This window comes from Phoxinus phoxinus (assembly GCF_949152265.1).
Source record: "Phoxinus phoxinus genome assembly, chromosome: 4".
Taxonomy (NCBI): domain Eukaryota; kingdom Metazoa; phylum Chordata; class Actinopteri; order Cypriniformes; family Leuciscidae; genus Phoxinus; species Phoxinus phoxinus.
The window spans coordinates 29,607,788-29,627,201 of NC_136879.1; the positions used below are offsets into that span (position 1 = coordinate 29,607,788).

The window sequence follows — 19,414 nt, forward strand, 5'->3', positions numbered from 1 at the left end:
CATTATTGACTATTTGTTGCAAAGTCCCGGCCATTTGAGAGTTTTCCTGATCATTATACAGAGAAGCCAAGCTTCCAGGTGGGACAAAAATACATTGATTGAAAGCCCACTGTTCAATAATGTTTACAGCCTTTTGTCAAATGATTATTGATCTTTGCTCCATTAAAATCAAGTGTTCAGATATAAGCCATAGATTTCCTCAGATGCACGGTTTCAAAAAGGCTCTATGGGCCATGCATCCACTGATATCTATAAACATATTCATGCAGAAACACTGAAAATAAACCCCTACTTGAACTCCACTTTTATTCACTAAAATATTTAAATACACCAAGAGAGAGACAGAACCAGAGCATGAACAATAGATAAAATAATTTAACAACATATAGATAGAACTAACAAAAACAAAAGCAAGATAGAAGGAAGAATGATATACAAGGAAGAAGGATATAAAAGAAGGATATACAGAAAGAAAGAACAAAAGACAGAATGAAAGAATGAGAGATAGACAGACAGATAGAATAATAGATGGATAGATAGATAGATAGAAAGATAGATAGATAGAACAACAGATCGAACGATAGAACAAACAATACATAGAACGAGTGAATGATGGTTGATGGATGTAAACATACCTGCAATTTTAGGGGCTCGATCTCTCAATTAAATACATTTTGTGATGTTATTGCCCAAATCACTGAATAATTAGTTTAGAGTATTTAAAAAAAAAAACAGAGGCATATCACCTTTCACCCGTGTGCCAAAAACTTCCTCAAAAACGTCTCGGAGAATGTTGGCAGTGTGTAAAATCATCAGCGAAGTGTGGAAATGTTACATCAGCTCTCATTAACCAGTCTACCTTAAGCACTGGCACACAGATAGGATCGGCATGCTTGGTTTAATGACACCTGCATGAAAAGCTGTGCAGCCATCTTGTCATCCAGGCTGGGTTTGATACACATCTTTCGAGCGGAAACTGATGTGAAATTGCAGTGCTGGTTGAGTGCGGCATAGTTCACATATGTGAGTTGCTTGCCAGAGAAATTCAATTTAGATGTGCCAATAGTGTGTGGTGGTCTGCCTCATATGTCCACCTCCCTCTCCTCCCTCCATAACACCATCCAGAAGGAAAACGTATGCACACATGTGGGCCAATCTGTCCAATGTCCACTGGTTAGGATCGGCTCTGCCAACTGCTCCAGGATAAATCTAGACTTAACACGTCTCTCAGTGCTGTTCTACTTTCCGCCCCACTCTCCTTTTAGCCACAACGCCCCATCATTTTTCTGTTTATCCTGCGATTCTGTGAAGATTCATGGATTCTCTGTAGAGAGGGTGTTGGTGTAGCCTCCAAAACTGATATGAGCCCCAAGCATCTGTCAATATATGATGTGGAAAAGGGAAAGCATGTGCATTCGTGGATGTGCGTACGTCTTTGTATAAATCCTGGCAGCTTCACTCAAGACTTGTTGCCAAGGCATCCGTATACCTCTACTAGCTGCTAATCTGAGGCAGAGCGATGAGGGAGCATTCTGCTTTAAATATCTCAGTTTATTCACGGCATAAATCACACACAAAAACAAACATAATACTGTCTCATGGACATTAGCATTCTCATTTAATCTATGTACATTGCTGTGGTGTTTCCCGAGCTTTAGTTGTTATTTTTATTTATCTTAGGTGTTCCCACGGTTACCACAGTACAGTTCAAAAAACCCTTCATTGACACCAAACCAGAAATGTTACTTTTAATTCATATTATACTGTATTTAATTTAGCATTATCATTATGATTAAGATGGAAGCTGTTTAAGAAACAGAAGCATATGAAAGTGTATTTTAGATGCTACAGCTTCAAAGATTGTGGAAAGAAGCTTCTTATGCTCACCAAGAATGCAATTATGTAATCAAAAATAAAGAAAAACAGTAATATTGTGAAAAATATTTTTAAAATGTAATTTATTCCTGTGATGGCAAAGCTGAATTTTCAGCATACATTTACAGTATTCTGTGTCACGTGATCCTTCAGAAATCATTCTAATATGCAGATATGGTGCTCAAAAACATTTTGTATTATTATCAATGTTAAAAACAATTGTGCTGCTTCATATTTTTGAGGAAACCGTTTTTTTCAGGATTCTTTGATAAATAGAACAGCATTTTGTAACATTACAAACATCTTTACTATCACTTTTCATCAATTTAATGCTTCCTTGCTGACTAGAAGTATTAATTTCTATATAAAAGATAAATAAATAATAATAATAATATATATATATATATATATATATATATCAGACTTTCTAATCATTTTAATTTTTGGACAATCCTAATATGTTTTTTTTTTTTAAGTTTTTAATTTCTAATTTATAGGCTTAACAAAGCAAAATGATTCCAAGTACCTGGCTACTGTTTCTGGTTTGGCTTGGAATAGCATACTACTCTTACTATTCTTGCAGTGTGCAGTATGAGTAATGTGTGTAGCATTATACAATAGAAAGCATTAGCATTACACTAGTATTCCATTCAAACACAGCTGCTGTATTTTGCACACTGACACTCATTAATGAAAACAGCCTCCGTTTATGTCTATCAATAAAGGGTTAATTCTCCAAAATGAAAATTATGTTATTAATTACTCATTCCAATTGTCGTTCCAAACCAGTAAGACTTCCGTTCATCTTTGAACACAAACGAAGAACTTTTTAATGAAATCTGAGACCTTTCTGTTCCTCCATAGACAGCTATGCAACTACCACTTTGACACTTCAAAAACTTCATAAAGAGATTGTAAAACTTTTGCGGTTTAAAGAATTGAGCGGTTTAGAACACATTTTCTGAAGATACTCGATCGCTTTATATGATGAACATATTTAATTTAGGCTTTTATTCACACATAAACATTGATCAGCGAACATAAACAGAAGCTCAACCGAACCTGCTTGATGCGCGAGAACGTGTGCGTTAAGATAAACAGATATTGTGAGCTCTGCCGTAATGCTTTTAAGTCTTTTACAACAAATGCACAAAAAAATCTAAAGAATGATGGGTAGAGGGGAGCTAGGTTAGGACAGTGAGGTGACATTCGCATGAACTTTGCTGTCCAGCTGGAGCGCACTGCCACACAGAAAGAGCCAGGCCGAGGAAGAGACAGATGCATTACATCAAATTGAGACAGCGGATATTATTCTCTAGAAAAACAGTGATGTCTTTGTGAAACTAATAAGGTTGGGTGTGAGCACCAGCTGCCAGTCCAATCTCTGCAGTTATGCCTGGAATAGTGAACAAAGTGGCCTTCGAATGTCCATCTGTCCATCACAAATCACAGAGCACTTCGTACAAGAGCAGTCCACAGAGAAAGTTGGCAGTGTTGCAAAAGGTTAAAAGAGCAATACAAAAAGTGTGTGTGAGTGACACAAGGTGACGGTCACAAAGGCTCAAGAAATGTGGTGTCACTCAGAAACCAGCCTGCAGTTTGACAGCGCAACCCTTCTGCTCTCTCTCTCTCTCACTCTGTCATACTGTATATAGAAACAGGCAAAGCTAACAAGAGTCAGCCGTCAACTCGGTTTATCCTAAATGGCTGTTTAAAGTTGGAAAGTGATCTAACCGTGTTGTTGGATGTAGCTCGGGGCAAAACAAGAAAACTCACTTAACTTCAGAGGTTGCTGTGTGTGAAAATGAATGGAATTTTTTATTCTATAACAACAATATGAGTAAATTATATTCTGTGACTCAAAAAATAACAAAATACAGCACGTCACAATGCTCTCGAACTTGACTCTTTCGGTCTTCGTCAGGCCTTTATGGAATCTCCTTTTTTTCTGAGCAAAGAGGGGGTACATATTCAAAAAGAGAATCTTTTAAAACAAATCTTTCAAAATCTTCCTAATAAAAAAAAGTGTTGCTTCTTTGATTAAAAAACTAATGCTCAAATCTCATCGGTGGAGTGCAACACGATAACAGTGTTATTCAAACAAAGTGAAATGGTAAATGCACATCCAAAGAAGTAGGTGCATAGCTCACTGCCACCATGCTGTCAAACTCTATTTTAATAATGGACTAACAACGTTTCAAACTTTTTGGTCTTCGTCAGGTAGTCTACCTGTATAATTCTATTACTCAGCCTCATGTCGTTCCAAAGCATAAGACTGTTGTTTATCTTTGAAACACAAATGCAGATATTTTTTATGAAACTTGAGACATTTCTGTCCATCCACTGAAAGTCCTCCAACCGTTTAAATGTTCCTGTCTGATGAAGGAGAACCGATGAGGTTTGTTCTCACGTTTCATGTTTATATGTGCGTTGATCAATATTTATATGTGCGTTGATCAATATTTATATGTGCGTTGATCAATATTTATATGTGAATAAAAAGCCTAAATTAAATCTGTTCATCATATAAAACAATAATGTCTCTTCAGAAGACTTGGATAGTCTTTTTTTTTTTTAAATGTCAATGTTTCGATGGAATGGACTTTCAATGAAGGGTCAGAAATGTCTCAGGTTTCATTAAAAAATATTTTCATTTGTGTTTTGAATGACACGAGGGTGAGTGAATAATGACAGAATTGTACTTTTTGTGGGAACTATTTCTTTAAATTACCCAATGATTTTCTGTGGCCTAACAGCAGATGGCACACCTGCGAGAGCCCCTGCTTCATGCTACAATAACAATTTAATCTACATCCAAACCCGCCAATGAAAGTCACAGGAGCACGAAAGTGCTAATTAACAATAATCTCATCACAATTGGTCTGGCCGACCCTGCTGGGCGCAATGAAATACAGAGTTTCCTTCCTATACATTTCCGCTGTTCTGATTGTTCTGTTCTGATTGAGGATTGGGGGAAAAACAATGTGCATTTAGAGGATTTCGTCACCTTTACATCACATCTGTGTGACCACGGACAGGAAATGGCATTGTGTTCCTGGCAGGCAGAAGCGTAAACACAGATAATGGCTAGTTTTACCTCTTGCTAATGGCCTGGTGTGGCTGAGAGTTACTTTACCTGCCTTAGGCCATCCCTGCTGTTCTGCATGATCCGGAGGGCATAGTTCGAGCGTTGGCCTTTACTGTTGAACTCGATGTGGCCTGTTAGACCTTCCAACTCTACCTGTCCAGAGAGAGAGAGAGAGAGAGAGAGAGAGAGAGAGAGACATGTTAACGCCTGGGGGTGTCATGTGATCACAGATCACAGCCACACAAACCTTCAGTGCCGTATCGATTTATAGAGATACATGGACGCCTGAGCTCCTCACTGGAAGCATTTGCACAATGCAGGAAGCATATATAGATCGCTGTACGTCACGCATAGGATGATACAGTAATGACAAGCTGAGGGTCGTTAATCTTTAATGACTGAGTAAGACACAGTGTCTCAGTTTCACACATTCTGCTGAAGGCTGCAGTTCTGACGAGGGTTTGTGGGCCGCAGTGGTACAGAGAGCAAAAACTAAATGATGAATGAGCCTGCAACTGCAGCAGGTGAGATGATTGGCAGCTCGTGGGCTCTCCCTGCGGCTCTTACCATCCTCAGGTAGTTCATCAGACTTGTGCCGTGCTCCCAGATCTTTGAGGACTTGCAGGAGAGCTGAGTGGCTCCTACGTTCTGGCTACGGTTGAGCTCCTGCACGGCTGCCACCACTGTGTGTACCGCATCAAACAGCAGCGCTGACGAAAGCTGGAACACACACACATAAGCGTAAACACATAGACAGAGCAAACAGAAAGCAATACAGCCCAACTGTAGGATACTAGACAGATATAGCCTACACTTCATGATCAAAGTGTTCAGCCATAGAAATAAATAATTCAGGTAGAATATGCATTTGGTAGATACTTTTATTTAAATGACTTACATGTATGTGAATGAAACTCATGATTTTGGTATCGCTAGATATAATATACCACAAACCCCATAAACCAGTAAACTAATATTTAATTAATAAAGTATATAATATATAATACATTACCATTCAAAAGTTTGGGGTAACATTTTTAACTGCGTATCAAGGCGGCATTTACTTGCTAAAAAATACAGCGATGCACTGTACAATAGTACTGTGAAAAATTATTACAATTAAAAAAAAACATTTCTACTTTAACATTTTGAAATGTAATTTTATTCCTATGATGGAAAAGCTGAATTTTCAGCATCTTTACTTCAGTCTTCAGTGTCACATGATTATTCAGAAATTATTATAATATTCTGAATTGCTGCTGAAGAAACATTTATTATTATTATTATTATTATCAGTGTTGAAAACAGTTGTGCTGCTTAAGATTTGTGTGGAAAACCATGATACATTCAATTAAAATAAAAATGCATCACAAAATACATTTATTTAAAAAAAAAGATTGGCCTTAAACTTTAGAATGGTATATACATCATAATACAGTGCTGGATATTTTATATGCTGGATATATTAACAGCAAGCAAACTGTATTACTATATATAATTATTAAATTAATTGGAGTGTCTCCATTATCTCACATATGCTCTTGTCTGAATGCGAGTACATTCCTGCAACCATGTTTAAAAATCCACTGGAAAGATTTCCAAGAAGAGTGGAAGACGAAACAAATGGAAAACCAACTTCCTATTGATGCCTGTGGTTGTGAAATGAAATGCACATAAGTATTTAAAGCACATATGAATAGGGGTCTTTGGATGTCTGCGTATGCTTGGCCATTTAGAACATCCTTAAATCACTCGGATGCTTCATCGTTGCTCATTGTGATACAGCCTCCACTTTGCCCCCTCAGCCCCCTGGAACTGAATTACTGACCACTTTAATTACATCAGATGGTGTGTTAATGTACCGCAGCAAAGGCTGGAGTTTCCTTTTCCTCTGACATCACTATGGTGCTAAAGCTTTCTGAAATGATGAAGATATGCTGTGTTGCATTATGGAACAGCACAGCAGCTTAGAGGAGGTGGGGATATGTGTGTGTGAGGGAAGGTTGAATGAGTTTGTGACTAAAATAGCAGTCCGTGTAAATGTTGTTGCCTACGTTTCTCACCTTTCAGTAGAAAAACACCCCACAGTAACTATTCTGGTCACATACAGGGAAATGTCCTGGCTGCTCTCATTAGGCGAATGCCGAATGACAATATGTGTGCTGGCGACTGAGGCAGATATGCAGGTTCGCTGGTTAATCTCCACACAGACCAGCCAGTCTAGTCTTCAGCTAATGAAGTCCAGGGCTTAAATATCTGTTTGGTTATTGCCTTCCATATCAAGCACATTAGAATAAGCTAGTTGAGGCTTTGCATTTCTAGGCCATTGTGTAACACAGAGCTGAGTCTCACTGTGGGGTTTAGACCTGTCTCTCATCTGTCTGCCAAACTACAAACCATCTTCTGATTAATTAACGATTAGACCTAATTAAATGAGGAATGCAACCAGAAGTTTCTAAAAGCAGTGGGCATTTATTTTTCAAATGACGTCCCCCCTGCAGCTAATTAGAACACAAAAATGTAAAATGAATTATTACAACTTACTTGTGTATATCAGATAAAGAAAAGTGTTACAGACTGATCTTTGATAGCTTTTTTTAAGTTTCCCTAGACGTTTGATGGAGACTGAGATGAGAAATAATACATTATACAGATGTTTTCATTTCCAAAGTGACGGAAATAACTGGGCTGACATGAACATACAGGGTGTGTGTGTACTCCTCAGGGGGAGTGTGTGACTGTGTGTGATGAATTATAGAGCCATTGCCTCGGTTTCAAGGTAAGCAAGAGGACATGGGTAGAAGGCTGTACCAAATTAATTAACACAGCATCTTTGAGTTACAAATAAATGACTTTTTTTCAGAACATGGTCTAGATCAGGGGTTCCCAAACTTTTCCATTCCAGGAATATAATCTAGAAAACAATTGACATTACTGTAAATTTAATCTTGATCATAAGTTTGATATGACAGAAATTGAGTATTTAATAAAAATAATTTTATTTTATATTACAACTGTAAAATTTCAATACTAATATTTGCGTTTTAATTTCTTTATTTGCAGACGTTAAAGAATATATGAAATGTGTGCATAAAAACTTGAAACAGTTTTGTTTTGGTGCTCTCATGCTCGTTCTGTGTGTGTACTGTGCATGTGACATGCTTTTTACAGACAGTTTTCTTATGTGTTGGCTGGTAACCAAATGCACACAAAGGAAAAGAAAACAATGTCTCTGAAAGACAACAGCGCTGCGTTGAACAGACCAGAAACAGCCTTTCGTAACATTTGAATTCTCTGGTGTCAAGCAATCTCATGCAGAATACAGCGCAGCAATTGGAGAAAACAAGCTTCTTCTCATTAATAATGCGTCCTGAGTCGCTTAATAATGAACCGTGGCGCTCTGAGACCCTCACTGTTATTACAAGTCGCACGAGCGGATCAAAACACCCAGCAGATATTTACAGGTATAAAATCGTGGCCTATTCAGTTCGAGAATCGCATTAAGCAATATTGCGAATTCTATTTAATGTTGTTATATCGTGTAGTCCTAGTCTAAACTGTGTGTGTGTCATTCAATGAAACGCAAATTTAGCTGCTGCCAAGTGACTTTGTGCGACCCACCTTTTCCCACACTGCAACCCACAGTTGGAAAACCCCTGGAATAGATATAAGCATGGAAAGGGACTATTTTTAAAGGATAGTTCACCCAAAATTTAAAACTCACCCTGTTGTTCCACCTCAAATTTTTCCATAAAACCACAAATGAGAGGATTGAGGTCCAAGCTGCTCTTTTCCATAAAATGAAAGTGGAATTATTATGCCAAGCTCCGAAATGAACAAAAAAAAGTATCATAAATGTAGCCCAAAGTGAACATTTTATACTTTTATAGGATTTATGATTAGTTTTGGAGTTAATAATGACAAACCATCTACTTTTATAGTGGTGCAACGGATCACAAAATTAACGGTATATATATATATTTATTTATAGCCTATGGGGGTGGGGGTGTAACGTTGCTTTTCATTTATTACTTACAGCTGACTTCAAGTTCTTCGATACCACAGCAAAAACTAATATAGCCTAACTGTTAAAACTCAAACATTATTAAAAACAAGTGAACAGTCACTAATAAAATAAGAACAAATATACAAATTAAAAGCAGAGATCAACCACAATAATAAAGTTACAAAGTCTAAAGGTCCTTGCACACTGAGTTCGAAATTCTCGTCCAAAATTTTCACACGTTAAAAAATAAATACGACCTCACATTGTGTCAATCACGTTTACACACTGCCTCCGAAACTTTCTTCCATCATAAAACAATTTGGGTCGGGTTCTTTTCTGTGTTTTTCGCATCCGTAGCAAGCATTTTGACAATTCAGAGCCACCGAATGACAAATACGAAATTAATAATTAAGCCTAAATGTAAAATAACACTATTTGTTCACTGTAGAAATTAAATATAGTTTCATCTTTGTTAAAGCTGTATTTTGTTGTTTAATTAACATTAATGACACAGACAACAGTAGTCACTTTAAGACCGAATGCACGGAACTGAAGAACTATTCACTTATGACATAACCGAGAGAATACTTGCAGAGATGGTTATTTTTACATAATTTTGTGTGTATTTGTCCGTTCAAGCGGAAGGAAACGTGAAAAAGGAATCAATTTGGTGTTTGAGCGCTGTCTGAAAAGCGCGTCGCTCTCTCTCTCTCTCTCTCTCTCTCTCTCTGCGTGCGCTTTGGTGTGAGCAGCTGTGCGCACAGATAACACGTGAGTCCCGATTTCTTCTTCTGCGTTTGAAATAGTTTTAATCTGTAAAGTTTGTTAAATTATAAACTTTCACTCAATGATGTTTAAATTTAGGAGTTAATCTGCAAATCACACACGTGCCAAACCATGGGGCCTGGTCCGTACGGATCACGGATCAACTGCGATCTGTTGCTCCACTATACTTTTATCATATGGAAATAGGCTGCTTGGACATCTGCCTAACATCACCTTTTGTGTTTCACGAAAGAAAGCAATTAAGAAAATGACAACAAGATTGAATTTTTAGGTGAACTATCCCTTTAAATTGATTTAACCATGCATATTCAAAAGCATCTTTAACTGAGAGTTCCTCTGCCTTACTGGTGTTCCAGCAAAAGGAGCATGATCACAGTTCTCCTGCCAGGATCGATTGAGGCTGAGGACGAAGTCCTGAAAGAAGGGATGTGTCCTGTTGAAGACTGAAAACCCGACGATGTTGACTCGCTGATCAGCTAAATCGTCCAATCGTAGCAGAGAGAATTCCTGCAAGGGTAGAGAAAATGTTCAAGTTAATTCACCAACATGAGTGCTTCTTATCAAATTGCCAAGCTCAGGTCCCCTGTCGAATCTAAACAACCTAATGATGTCCATGGGAAGTAAAACAATATCGTCAGGCTCATTAACAAGCACTGAGGTAATTCTGCCAATTCCTGGGACAAGTAATTCAATTCAGCAAAAGTTAATGCTTAGGAGAGCAAATCCCAGCAGCTATTGTGCTTCAGATCCCATGAGGGCAACTTTGGAGATTGTGCGAAAGAGGGTGAAAAAAGGTCCGCAGTGTTGTCAGTCTGCTTCCCGGCGCATGTAGTACATCAGATGAAGGTTAATAGAGATGTCCCTGCAGTTCCTGCTGACACTATTACAGTCTATGACTCTGCCACCGCCATTGGCTCGAGGGACACTGATGATGTGAAGAAAAAGAGAAGTTATAGTGCTATAGTGCATAAGAAGAGAAGAGACAAGGAGAGAAGAGACGAGACAAGAAAAGCAGGATGAACTGGATGACAGAGAAGAGATGATTAGAGTAAAAATAATAAAATAAAATGAGAAGTCACTAAATAAGAAGAGACAGGATGAACTGAAACTAATGACAAAGAAGAGGAGACTAGATGAGAAGAGATGAGATTCGATGAAACGAGACTCAGTGACCAGATGAGACTTCAGAAGAGAAAGGATGAACTGAGACTAGACTAGACAACAAAGAAGAGAAGAAAATACCTTGGAACTAGATGGGACAATGCATAATGAAGTGAGCTTAGATTACAAAGGAGGGAAATAAATGAGAAAATATCAGATTAAATGAGATGTGACTAGATGAGATGAGAGGAGAAAGGATGAACTGAGAAAACAAAAAGCAAGAGAGGACTACATGAAGACAACATGAGATGAAACAAGAGTAGATGAGACAGAACGAACAGATTAGATGCTGAGAAAAGAGGACTAAATGAGAAAAGATGAGCTGAAATGAGATTAGATGAGAAGTGAAAGGATGAACTTAGACTAGACAACAAATAAAGAAGAGAGGTGACTAGATGAGAAGAGATGAGATGCAATTAGATGAAATGAGACGGAGACGAGACAGCATGAACTACACTACATGACAGATGAGAAGTCTTAATGTGACAAGATGAGACTAGATGAGAAGAGAACAGATAAACAGAGTAGACAGAAGAGAGGACACTATGTGGGAAGAGATAAGATTAAATGACAGAATGGACTGAAAGATGACTAAATAAGAAAAAAGATCAGATCAGATGAGAAGAGAAGAGAAAAGATGAACTGAGACTAGACAACAAAGAAAAGAAGATTAGATGAGAAATGAGTAGATCAAATGAGATGAGACTACATAAATGAAAAGACTATATGACAGACAGGTGAGACTATGGAAAGAGGTGAGACTAGATAAGACGAGACAAGATCAACTGAAACTAGATGACAGAAAAGAGAAAATATTCAATGAAATGAGATGAAACGGAATAAATAGAATTGACAACAGAGAAGAGGAGGCTAGATGAGAAAAGATAGGACAAGGTGAAACTAGAAGACATGAAGAAGATAAGACAGAACAGGAGAAACACAGCTCCACATGAGAAGACAAGAGCAGAGACTAGAAGAGAAGACGGGAGACAGAACGTGATGAGGAGATCCTAGATAACACGATACGACAGATGAGATGAAACGAGACTCGATGAGAAGAGACACGATGAGCTAAAACGCAAAGAAAATAGAAGTGAAAAAGACAGTCACACAATAAGACTCGATGAGAAGACACAAGATTAGTTGAGACTCGAAAACAGAGAAGAGAATGAGATGAGGTGAGAATAAAAAAAAGACATGAAATGAGGCTGAGAAAGAATGATTAAAAAAAGAACAGGAAGCTGTGTGTGCAGGAGAGGTCAGGGAAGGTGAGTGAATGATTCCGACACACAATAGCAAATCCCCAGCCTTACATGAGGTAGCATGCAGCAAGACCGGAGCACCTCAGATCAAAGACAACGCCATCTTGCCCTCTCATTACAAACACAAAGCCAGAGGGGGACACACACCCAGGCCATGGTAGCACACACTGCATGGGATTAAAGCCTTTGCCGAGAGGACGGGAAGAAAAGGAGGGAGCACAGTGTCATGGGAGCGCAGAGACAAAAATGCACTGCAGTGCTTCAGGAGACATTTGTTTCAGAGGAAACTCAGGGGGAGAAAGACTGCTGAATCTTCCTGTACATAACAGAAGCTCTGTTTTTCTTATTTTGCAGGTGGGACGGCCTCTCTGATCCATTAAAGGATGACCATGTCTGCTTTTGATTGAAATAAAAGCCCGTCTTCTACTTTGATGGCAACCACAATGCCGCAAAACCCTGTCCGGACATGCTCACAGACGCGAGGCTGATTCAATACAAATGAAAAATATCAAAACGACAAATCAAAATATGTAAATCAATCTAGCCCCTCCAGCACTAAAACTTTTATTGAAAACTCTCACACTCACTGCAAAGCTTCAAACTTTAAACTTAATTAAAAAAAAAGTGATGTTATATGCCGCAAGCTACAATCTGTTGCTGGTGTACATCAAAAAATAAATATATCTAAAAAAAAACCTGAACAAACATCAGAGTAATGCCGCTGTCAAATCATAATGCCGCTTTGCAAATGAACCTTTATTGTAAATGGTCTCATATTGATTAACATATAAGAGTGTGTGAACAGTTGACCCTTCCTCCATCTGCACTCCCTGGTGCAGTCTGACAAGCCCGACGGGAACGGACCTGTAATTACTCTCCGAGCGCATGTTAATACTTCATTAAAACAGAGACAGTGTAAATGAGCCAGTCATTAACTGTGGCGCACTTTGGGCCACTCATACACGACACGGAAGGTCATCGAATATCCCGCAGCATGTGTGGAGTGTGTGCATGTGTGATTGAGCAGATACTTCAGCATTTACTAAATATGAACTGTGTCCAGTTATAGCACCGTTCATTTGCTCGCGCAGTCTGTTTTAGCGCCTAATTTACCTAAGAAATTATGCAAATCAGATAATAGCACACACGAGTTATGAACACAATTTGCGCGTTGCAGTGTTGTTATACTTAATTAAAACTATTAACAAATATTTTGTCGTTAATTTAAATAAAATAAAATATTACATTTAAAAAAAAAAACAATGAAAATTAGAAATGTTGCCTTGGTAAAAATAGGTTTAAATTGAAACACTAATATTACTAAATATAAATTACAGCTAAATAGACATTATAAATAAAATAAAAAAACTAAGAAAAAATTACTAAGAAAAATGAGAAATATTCCTCAGATGCCATGTCCGTAATTTATAGCAAAACATCTAGTATTAATTAGATCTCAAACAGATTCATTAAAAGTAGTTATTACTCCACCACCTGCGTGACATCATTAACCAACGTGTTTGAACGACCAATGCGGTTTCAGGAAACAGTCGTGACAATCATACCTAGTTGATTTCTACATAATGCTTACTGCACCTTTAACACCTGCTAAACTGGATTACGAGGAGTAAGTGAACGGGACAAAGGTTTTTGTATCAAAATGCCACATATTACATAATTACATGCACACAAACAGTTTTGAACTGTTTGGCCAGTGTAAGAGAAGAAGCGTCTTGGAGACAGTTGGGTCCCCTGGGACAGCAGCTGCTCCTGATCTCTGGCAGGATGACAGAAGAGAGAGGAAAAGTGAGGACAAGAAAGAGAGAGAGAGAGAGGGAGGACAAGAAGGAAAGAGACTGGATAGAGGAGAGAGAAGAGAGGTGAGGTGCTGACAGGCTGGCGACGAGCCCCATGACACAGCCTGTCACCTGAAGATCAATCAGAACCTGGGCCAGCTTGCCGCTTCACCGCTGACACACACACACACACACACACACACACACGCATTATGTTTGTTGTGGAATAATTAGCTCTCGGGAGAAATACTAAACCCTGATAGGTGGTTAAAAAAAAGAGGGTCTGAACCACAGGTCTGGCCTCCAAACCAAACCAATTCAAACTCTAAAAACATTGTTTTTTTTTATTTGACAGTCTATAGAGGACAAATGAGAATCATAACAAAAAAAAAAGAAGAAGCTAATACTCACATGACACATATACAATAACAAGACAACACAACAAAAACGAAAAAATCAAAAGTAACTCCATGGCTCCATCCAAACTTCCTTAGATATACAGTAGTAGGTGAAAAATAGTATGTGAAAAAGAGTATTATGTCCAGTTTCACACAAATTCACTATGCGTTACCTTGGCATTAAACCACAAGAAAAAGTAAATGCTGATGCGTGAGTAATACAACGGTGTCTGCAAATTTGACATCTTTCTCTTCTGACCAATGTAATGGTTCAGGAACTCTAAAACCTCAGGAACTTAAGCCGAGTGCCTTCTCAACTATTACGTGACTCACTAATGTGCTTTACTCAAATATCCTGTGAAGAAACTGTGATTAGGTGTTTGGTTGTGGGTGTTAATTGATTCTTAGTGCTGAGTGTTGTGATTATGTAGAAAAGGCTGGTGTTATGATGTTCAGAGTTGCTTGCTGTGAACATCCTTCATGGTTTCAGTGGAAAAATGCCAAGAGTGAATAAAACACAGACAAGAGGAGAGAGTATCTTTCACTCAATGAATCATTCATTCATTCAGTGATTTAGTCACTGATGCACAGAATTACTGACACTAGTTTATTCGCTTACTAATGCACCTGCTCAATTGAACTGAGCATTCAGGCATAATATAAACTTAACATAATAAACAAACTTTAGACTAATTCTTCCGATTTTGGGCGAATACACTCCATGTACAGCACAAACTGGCTTAGTAATGACTACGTGTCAAAGAAAACCTAAGAAAAGACACTTACAAAATGTCTTCTGTGAGAAGACAATTTCACATGCCACATTTAGCTATCATATTTAGAAAATTTGGAATATAGCACACAAGTTGTATTATAGGAATAGTTCACTTAAAGAAAATTCTGGTTACCGACATTTTTCAAAATATCTTCATTTGTGTTCAGCAGAAGGAAGAAATTCATACAGGTTTGAAACAACTTGAAGATGAGTCATGATGACAGAATTTTAACTACCTTTATTGTGTTTTTTTGTTATTTTTTAATGCTCCAGAACACATTATTTGTAATTGCATGAAAAAGAGCGACCAACACTTTGAATATACTTTTGTACTGCACAGAGGAAAGAAAGTCATACAAGTATGAATTGACAAAAGTTGAATTATCATTTTGGGGTGAACTATCTCATATAAATAACTATCCCCATATAAGCAAAAAAGGCAACATTTCAGGCTCTTTGGAGAACTGTATTCTAGACTTGAGCTACAAACTAATGAATAGGGTATTGATTTTCTCAATGATAACATCAGTTAAGCAGCATCTTTTTACTCCATGAAATAAAGAGGTAATGAACGCCGATTTAGAATCTCTGAGAGTGATTATCTGAACAGCTGAATCATTCGTAGTGTTTTTGGCAGATATAAGTACTTTTACACTTATTAACTGGCATGTAAATGCATAGCATGAATAAGAGAACGGGATCCCTGCTGACTACTAATGACTGTAGCTGTTGACGGTGTTTTTTGGAAAGTTCTCCCTCTCTTCCTCCATCTCTCTCGCTCTCACACACTAGCTGAACATGTGATAGGATTACTATATGTGAGCCTTTATTTTGCAGTCATCTCACTGTGAGATTGGATTTATACACTGACATTCACAACAAATCTATGCAATATATTATACACGCACACACATATATCTCATGGAATATTGCACTTACATCTATACAAAAATGCATTGTTCTACAACGCAGCTCCATTAACACTGCCACTGTTGAGATTGTCTTAAAGTCGCATTGAAACAAAAGGAGCAATAGATTCTTGTAACATATATCGGAGCGAAACAAAGCACAGATTAATTGTTCATAATGAGATAACAGTTAGCTGTTAGCCAAGGGGTAAACAGTCTTTTCAGATTCATTAGACCAATCTACATTTTGATGTAACTGAAAAAAATATGACCAGTCTCAAATAAAAAAATTAGATGACTTGACTAGTCTAAGCTGTTTATGCAACTAGCAGCGGCAGTTTGTGTATTCATAAAGTTAAGTTAACTCTTTTGTTTTGAAGATCTCTGCATGTACATATTATGTTTATACTCCATAATCATTGAGATGAAGTCATTTAAATGGAGGCAGTCATAAAAATCTTGCTTTTGAAAAAATGGACAATTTTCAAACATCTTTGACAGAGTTAGCAGATCTATTCAAACATCCATATATAAAATATGTGCATATATTTATCGATATGCTATCTTTTCAGTTCTTTTTTTCTAGTTGACTTATAGGTTATGGTCACTGAATGATTTTCCTGAGGTAAATGTAATGTTACATATTGACATTTTTCCGTGGTTGAAACACCGATTGTGCGATTACATGAAAGATAATACATTTAAGTAAGTTGTACTGTATACCCTCAGATGTGTACAATCATGTTTGTTTCGTGTTCTAACAACAACAGTGATCAATCACGCCACACTGAAGAGAGTCAAAACAACATTTATTGTTTGAACTTTGCAATAACATTGACATAATTTGAAAGGTTTTGTTTTATCATATATGTATCACATTTTGTTCTACAAACGGATCATCATGTCTCACAACTCAAAATGAAAGAGCACGACACATAAGCTTTTATATCTCACATTATAGACCTACCTGCCACAATAAAATATGTTGCCGACAGACTAATCTAGTGCGCTTGATTAATCCAGTGTCCACAAAAGTCTTCCTAAATACTGCTAACTCTGTCTGCACTTGCCTTAAATCCCAACCGGAACAGGAAAAAAAATTGCATTTGCGCCTTAAATTATTCACAAATTACAAATTAATGAGCTCCGATGGCATGGAAAAGCTCTGAGGTATGATATCAGAATGCATAACCCCTTATAATATGTCAGCACTCTGAAAAATTTATGTATAGCCGTGTGAAAATGTGTGTGTGTGTGTGTGTGTGTGTGTACGAAGAAATGAGACAAGGCCGCAGGTTTGTGAGGGAAGGTGATCTGTCTGAGTTGACAGAAATGAACCTGGTATTATCACTTTGGTTAGCCCTTGGCATTTTCTTATCAATCTCTAGAGGCCAAGCCACTCTGTCACTCATCAACCCACCCCACAATTTTGAACTTTCCAAAGTCAGATGATGTAATCTCTCTCTCATGTCTGCAACAACTAATCAATCGGTAATAAAAAATAATCCTCAACTAATTCATCATTTATTAGTCGAGTCTGCGCCAGTTACAAGAGAGCTGCTACACTGAAAAAGTGCATGATCCAAAACATGACAATAACTCAAGCAGTGACTTGACATGTGCTGTGGAAAGTGAGTGTTTGATGGTTTCTCCAGAAACAGAGATTTGCAGAGATTTAGGAAACACGTTCAAGTTCACGTTTCTCTGAAAAACAATGCAGCCACTTACGGTATAACTGTGTCGGAATATCTGTTTTAGTTTTGCTCCATGTGATCCTGCCTACTGACAATTTACCCAATAGTATTTCGACACCCGGGGTTGCCAGTTGGTGGAAAACACAGCGTATTGCAGTCATGGAAGACAGCAAACAAACTGGGTTAGAGATTGCAGATTCTACCCAACCTAAAAAGCCTTGGCATCCATCTAAAAATGTCTATGACCAGAAGCATATTAAAACGTGGAAAAATCAACTCATCAGCTTACATTGTCAGGCTCGTCGCCTTCCATTGTCAATGGCACTCGTTCCTGTTGCGTGTCCTCAATCTGCCAAACTGCGTGATCTTCAACTTTGTCCAATATATTTAATTTAGAGTGCAGTACCCATTTTAACTGCTAGCGCTGTTAACATTACATACCACTTTTAAAGGCACACTATGTAAGAATTGTTCCTTAATATAACAGCTTCAAAAAGTCTCGCGACTGCCTCTATGACAGACACTAGCACGCATTTCACAAGTGAATCATGGCAGAGTCGATGAAGAAAACAAAGAAAGCGCGGTCGGAAGAGTTAAGGACAAGAAAACGAGAAATTGACCGCATGTTCTGAGTCTCACTCAAAAATAGGATAAGAATGAGCATCAAACAGAAAAAACCCGGCGCCGCATACATGGGGTGTTCGAAGCGCACATACAATACAGACTGCCGACCATTCAACAGGGCGCGCGCCGCTCTTAAAGGGGCCACACCTTATTTCCACTCGTTACAGCTTCCATCCTACTAAACAGGTACCGGTATAGAGGGAGGAGGGGATCAGGCCGTGAGTGCAGAGACGGCTCTGCGTGAGTGGTATTTATGACAGTAACGTTAAATACAAGTACTCCACAGCGACTCTAGGGGTGGCTGTTTGACAAAAACGGAAAACTGCATAATGTGCCTTTAATACAGACATTATTTAACGAGCTTGAGTGCGAATATACTTTTATATATATATATATAAAAGTATATATTCAATTTAAAGAGATAATTTTTTATAAAACTTACGTTTTGTAGCCCTATAGGTCATTTGCAACTATTTTTGATGTATTTTACAAAGAATACAACACAGATTGAGAAAAGTGGCAGAAATCCAACTCTGTCCTCAGATGTTGACATCTTTGTCCTCAGATTATTATCGCTCTTGTTTTGTGTATGTGTGTGTGTGTGTGTGTGTTCTTGTTTATGTGATTTATGAGGACACAAATTTGTACAATGACAATGATAATGTTTTATTAAAAATGTAAAGATGCAGAATGTTTCCTGTGATGGGTAGGTTTAGGGATAGGGGCAGTGTAAGGGGATAAAATATACAGTTTGTACAGTATAAAAACCATTACGTCCATGGAATGTCCTCACAAGAATAGCGTGCGTGTGTGTGTGTGTGTGTGTGTGTGTGTGTGAGTGTGTGTGTGTGTGTGTGTGTGTGTGTGTGTGTGTGTGTGTGTGTGTGTGTGTGTGTGTGTGTGTGTGTGTGTGTGTGCAAAACAAATCAAGTTTCCAAGTGCAAACTGCAAACCTATATCTCGGGCAAATCACTGGCTTTATGTCATTCCATCCTGATAGATTGTGTCTTGAAGCAATAAAGTCTGAGTCTGGCATATGTC

At 37.9% G+C, this 19,414-nt stretch overlaps 1 protein-coding gene across 1 annotated transcript in view; it reads right to left on the reverse strand.

The window, feature by feature from the left end:
* The window catches only part of grik4 (glutamate receptor, ionotropic, kainate 4), a 321,677-nt gene that overhangs the window by 50,018 nt on the left and 252,245 nt on the right, over positions 1–19,414 (reverse strand). The window contains exons 9-11 of the mRNA XM_079610819.1: positions 10,101–10,262; positions 5,531–5,683; positions 5,012–5,116 (exon numbers count right to left, since the gene is read on the reverse strand). Of these exons, the coding sequence (XP_079466945.1) occupies positions 5,012–5,116; positions 5,531–5,683; positions 10,101–10,262 (420 nt within the window). The remainder of the gene's footprint in view (positions 1–5,011; positions 5,117–5,530; positions 5,684–10,100; positions 10,263–19,414) is intronic.